The sequence below is a fragment of the Colletotrichum jinshuiense genome, chromosome 6, assembly GCF_051148585.1.
Source record: "Colletotrichum jinshuiense chromosome 6, complete sequence".
Taxonomy (NCBI): domain Eukaryota; kingdom Fungi; phylum Ascomycota; class Sordariomycetes; order Glomerellales; family Glomerellaceae; genus Colletotrichum; species Colletotrichum jinshuiense.
Genome location: NC_139313.1, coordinates 2,076,198 through 2,082,197, shown reverse-complemented (window position 1 = coordinate 2,082,197; position 6,000 = coordinate 2,076,198). Strand labels below are relative to the sequence as shown.

The following is a 6,000-nucleotide window of genomic DNA, read 5'->3' as shown; positions in this document are numbered from 1 at the left end:
ATGACGAGTCTTAAGCGCTCGTTCGCGGCGGACCCTTTCGCCGCCAACATCTCAAGCAAGGTCTACGTTCGTTCGACCAGGAAGGGCAAGGTTCAGAAGATTGTGAGGGAGGTCTACCTGCGTCAAGACATCCCCTGCTCGTCCAAGCTGTGCCGGAGCTGTCTGCAGACGGCCCCCAGAGATGCTGCCAACAATGGTACGTGTCGAAACTCATCGTAATGTGAGGCAGCCCATGCTAACGCCCTCAAGTTCAACCGTTTGTCCTATCTGACAAGCCCGCGGGGACCAAGGCGTTCCCTCAGGGACATTACGTCGTCCCGGACACCAACGCTCTGCTGAACGCCATGGACCTTTTTGAGCAGAGCTCAGCATTCTACGACGTCGTCATTCTTCAGACGGTGCTAGAGGAGCTGCGCAACCGCTCGCTGCCGCTGTATAATCGCCTCGTCGGCCTCACCAAGAGCGAAGACAAGCGCTTCTACGTGTTTTTCAACGACTTCCGCCTGGAGACGTACGTCAACCGTGAGGAGAATGAGACGGTCAACGACCGCAACGACCGTGCGGTGCGCAAGGCGGCGAAGTGGTACGCGGAGCATCTGGCGGAGACCAAGGCCAAGAAGGTCCCTGCCGTGGTCATGCTCAGCGACGACCAGGACTGTCTCAGAAAGGCAAAGGTTGAGGGCGTCGCCGCCATGTCTTTGTCTGAGTACGTCGGTGGTCTGGAGGATGGCGAGAGACTGCTGGATATGGTTGCCGAGTCAAAGAGCTCCGGATCCTTCAAGAAGCCGACCGGGCCGATCTATCCCGAGTACTTCACCACGTCCAAGATGATGACGGGCGTCAAGGCTGGCCTCCTGCACCAGGGCAACTTCAACGTCTCGCCGTACAACTACCTGGAGGGTTCTATCCACGTGCCCGCGTTCCCGAAGCCCCTGATCGTCCTCGGGAGAGAGAACATCAACAGAGCTGTCAACGGCGATGTCGTCGTTGTCGAGGTTCTGCCAAAGGAGCAGTGGAAGGAGCCTTCAACCAAGATCATTGAGGAGGAGGCCATCACTCGAGACGAGAATGCCGATGCAGAGGAGGTTCAGGACTTCGTGTCCGAGAAGGAGCGCAAGGCGCTGCAGGAGGAGGTGAAGAGGACGCACAGCAAGAACACCGAGGGCCGGCCGCAACCAACGGCCAAGGTGGTCGGTATCATCAAGCGGAACTGGCGGCAGTACGTTGGACACATTGACCCTTCGTCAGCGAGCAAGAGCGGCGGCCAAGGCCGCAAGCAGGACAACGTGTTCCTCATCCCTATGGACAAGCGCATTCCCAAGATCAAGCTGCGCTCGAGACAGGTTCCTGAGCTCCTCGGCAAGCGTCTGTTGGTCACCATCGACGCGTGGGACCGCGACTCCCGGCACCCTGTCGGCCACTTCGTGCGCTCGCTCGGCGAGCTCGAGACCAAGGCTGCGGAGACGGAAGCGCTTCTGCTCGAGTACGATGTCCAGTACCGACCCTTCCCCAAGACCGTCCTGGACTGCTTGCCTAAAGAAGGACACGACTGGAGAGTCCCCCAGAACTTGGAAGACCCAGGTTGGAGGGACAGAGAGGATCTGCGGAAGCTGCTCATCTGTAGTATCGACCCTATCGGCTGCCAAGATATCGACGATGCTCTCCACGCCCGGCCACTACCTAACGGCAACTTTGAGGTTGGTGTTCACATCGCCGACGTCTCCCACTTCGTCAAGCCCAGCAATGCCATGGACACAGAAGCCAGCTTGCGGGGCACGACCGTCTACCTCGTCGATAAGCGAATCGACATGTTGCCCATGCTCCTCGGCACGGACTTGTGCTCTCTCAAGCCCTACGTCGAGCGATATGCCTTCTCCGTCATCTGGGAGATGAATGCGAACGCGGACATCGTCGGCGCTCGCTTTACCAAATCAGTAATCCAATCCAAGGAGGCATTCAGCTACGAGGCGGCCCAGATCCGCGTCGACGATGCCTCTCAGCAGGACGATCTGACCAACAGCATAAGGACACTCATGATGCTGTCCAAGAAACTGAAGCAAAAGCGCATGGACGCCGGTGCCCTCAGCTTGTCGTCGCCCGAGGTCAAGGTGCAGATGGAGTCGGAAACGTCGGATCCCATCGACGTCAAGACCAAGCAGCACCTGGACACCATGTCCCTGGTCGAAGAGTTCATGTTGCTCGCCAACGTCAGCGTTGCCAGCAAAATCTACGAAGCCTTCCCCCAAACCGCCATTCTCCGTCGCCACGGTGCTCCCCCCAAGACCAACTTTGACGAGCTCTCCAACCAGCTCAGAGTCAAGAAGGGCCTCGAGCTCCGCGTCGACTCGAGCAAGGCCCTCGCCGACTCCCTCGACCACTGCGTCGACCCCGTCGACCCCTTCTTCAACACACTGGTCCGCATCATGGCCACCCGCTGCATGATGAGCGCCGAGTACTTCTGCTCCGGCACCCAGGCGTACCCCGAGTTCCGCCACTACGGTCTGGCCTCGGAAATCTACACCCACTTCACATCTCCCATCCGTCGGTACGCCGATCTCGTTGCCCACCGCCAGCTTGCGGCGGCGATCGGGTACGAGGCCATCCACCCCGCCGTGCGCAGCCGCGGAAAGCTGGAGGCCGTGTGCAAGAACATCAACGTGCGCCACCGCAACGCGCAGCTGGCTGGCCGCGCCAGCATCGCGTACTACGTCGGCCAAGCCCTCAAGGGCAGGGTGGCCGAAGAGGAGGCGTTCGTCATGAAGATATTTAGCAACGGGTTCGTGGTGCTCGTGCCGAGGTTCGGTATCGAGGGTCTCATCCGGCTGCGCGACCTGGCGGAGCCCGAGCCCGAGAGCACGTTCGACGCCGAAAACTACACGCTCACGACGACGGGAAGCCGCAAGATGAAGGTGGAGCTGTTCCAGAAGGTCAAGGTCAAGGTCACGGATGAGAAGGATGAGGCGACGGGCAAGAGGGGTGTGAAGATGGAGCTCGTCAGCGTATGAGGGACGATCGTGCCGGGGTTCAGAAAAACAGGGTCTGGGTGGTTTTACTTTTTTTTTTTCCTTCCTGGGGTTGTAACATAAAAACAAGGCATGATTGGAGCCGGCAAATAGAGGCTCAACAAGAGACGACTAATTTCCTTATGCATTCAAAAATGCTACTGCTACTGTCACTATTGCTACATTACCACTTTGTCTTGTCCTGCTACGTCTTGAAACCCTTGGCCAAACACGGCATCACGGCCCCATTGGGTTGAGGAAAAGGGGAGGGAGTATGAAAGGAATGGATACTTTTTTTCGGCGGTCAAGTTGAGAAACCAACCCCCCCACCTCTCCTCCCTCGCCCATCTCTATGAGCCTCTCCAGCGCCGTTCCGTACCACACCAAGCCCGGCCGTCCTGTGGAGCAGTTTCCCTTCGGACCGGGCGACGGGGAGGGTGGCCGAGTTGGTTATGGCGCCAGGTTAAGGTCAGCTTAACATCTGTTTCCTGGTGGGGCAACCCGCGCGAGTTCGAGTCTCGTCCCTCTCAAGTCTTTGCTTTTTGCGCGCCCTGTTGGCTTCGCTTTTTATTGTACCGGGCGTAGAGGGTTCGCCTTTGTAGTATTTCGTCCTTATGGTGGATGGTTGGTAGCAGGGAGTTGGTTTTTCTAAAAAACCCCGCCCCCTTTCTCCTTGTCTAGAAACCAGTGGTTCGTGTTGTTAGGGGTTTTTTTAAAAGTCGTCTTTATCGTCCCGAATGTGTACTCTTGCTTTCGAAGAGTCATTGCGGGATCACGATGAATGGTACACAAGGGCCTAGTTACCTAGAGGAGAGCCAAACAGTGGCCAGGGGGGCGGCTGCTGGGTGTTGTTGTCTTGGGAAAGAAGGAAGAGCAACGTCTAATCTGGCCTGTGCAGCAACAAGTCACAGCTTCCGGGTTATTGACATGATCCATCACCGAAGAGCATGGTATTAGTCCGAGACTTGCATGTCAACAGTCACCTTCCAATTCATACGTAAACACGGCGGCGAAAGGGGGCGAGGGGGGCATGCGTCACGTGGGACCGGCACAGTATCACGACCAGCATCGTACCGTTACTACGAAAGGAGGAACACATCCACAGCAGCATTTTTGAGGGATGGCGACCACAGGAGCAACGGGAGCAGGCTGCAGTGGCTTATGGATTGCTCAAACGACATACCAGTACTTGGGAGGTGGTCAGCAAAAACAAACCAAACCAAAAAGGAGAAAGAGGGAAAAAAAGAATTTTTCAACGCCCTTTTCTCGCGTGGCGAGAGTCGAACAAGCGCGCTCCAACGGGTCACCAGAGCTCCCTTGATTGAAGTATTTATTCGGTGCTGCTGGGTTTTACCAACTAGGCCACGCCGTCATCGCTGAACTGGTTGAAAGCTCTTGCCTTTCCATGGACTAAATACCAACTGTGCAGGCAGCAGCATGTGACTGGGCGGTGTGGTCTCTGTGTTGTTTGAGTATTCATGTTACGTGGATGTGCTTATACGTGGGACGGGGCTGAACCGAGGACAGCTCTACCATGGTTCAGTGAACCAATGCTGCTCTCGTAACATTTACTGGTTTCAATTACATAGGTCTTCCTCGTCATCCGTCTCTCGAAATAGAAGATGGCTGCGTCCAAGTTGTTCACACACGAACATCACTACTCAGCCCGTGCTGTTTGCCGAGCACCGTCTTCAGCAAATGATGTGGCTCAGCGTTTCCAAAGACATATAAATAAATGTATGGGGCTGCGTAGACCGTTACACACACCGGACTATACACACCAGCCTGTACACACGGGTGCAGAAGAGGCATGTTGATGCTTGTCCTCTGCCTCCCTTACTTATATGACCTATCGGTCTATAAGTAGCGTCAAAGACACGGGCCAAGGTATGCTCCCGGACCATTTTGCCTAAGAGTATAGTAGTATAATATATGATTCGGGTCGTTTGAGTAGGCCTGTCGGCTTGTCCGGCATGCATGAGGGAGCTTGCTCTTAGAGCCGCATCTTGAGAGTATCTGTTTGGTTCCCATATGAGAGGATGCCAAGCCACCGCCCCTAAAGTTCACAAACTGCCTAGTCTGGTTCTTCGTCCGCGATATCAAGACTCCATGATACAGCGATCATCTGCTTGTACGATTTGAGTGACACGAGTCTTCGGTCGGGACAAACACAAGGAGGCGGTGGTCGGTCAGCATAGGCTTATGATGATAGGGCTGACGTGTAGAAGTTTGTGGCTACCACTGGTACTCAGATGTTTCCTCTGCCGGAGTATCGGATGGATCGAGCTGAGACAGATCTAAGTTTGGTGCTACCCTAAATGATTTTGGGTCGTATTCTTTTCTCCAAAGTAAGTGATTGGGCGACTGCCCCTCGACTAACGCTGGTAGCACACACAATAACATCTTAAGGCAGAGCCTTGCAGCTGATTTCACGAAGGGCAATTTTAACTCACCTGAAGCGTTGATTATCCATTCAAGAGGCAATAAACAGGGAGGATCATAGGTAGATTCGCCTCGGCATCGATTGGGACCTCTGTACCCCAGTCAAGCTTGTGCCTTTGTATGCTTGTTACAATCCGCCACCAACACACCAGAAGTTAAGGCTTCGAGTGGGTCTTTATAGCCTAACCTTCCACAAAATAATGCAAGCCGATTTACTTCAGTATAGGTGAATATCTTGTAACTACGTGGTTCAAAATAGCTGCCATCCCGCCGCAGTCGCTCCTGGGATCTATGTATTTAAAGCCAGGAAGTAACAAGAAGAGGCATCGTCAAATACGGTTCTTCTTTGAGATAGGCCAAGAACAAGTCCGGTACGGTATTTCCCCATATGTTTCCAAACATCAAGTTCGGGCCCACGGAGATGGAATTTGCGCTGTCGCGAACTTCCGTAATACTGTAGCCGTAGCAGGGAGGACTAAAGCCAATGTTCAGGCCGTTGTTGGATGGTGGTCAAGATTCAGCACATCACAAGAGTTACCGCCAAGACAAATACGTA

General features: G+C 54.7%; 1 protein-coding gene across 1 annotated transcript; it reads left to right on the top strand.

Annotated features, from left to right (window-relative positions):
- Positions 1 to 3,005, top strand: EsH8_VI_000544 (exosome catalytic subunit DIS3; the record flags this gene model as incomplete). Its single annotated transcript, XM_083271797.1, has 2 exons — positions 1 to 196; positions 250 to 3,005. 2 exons carry the CDS (start codon positions 1 to 3, stop codon positions 3,003 to 3,005), a joined length of 2,952 nt encoding a protein of 983 aa, XP_083126971.1.
- Positions 3,006 to 6,000: the final 2,995 nt, after the last annotated feature.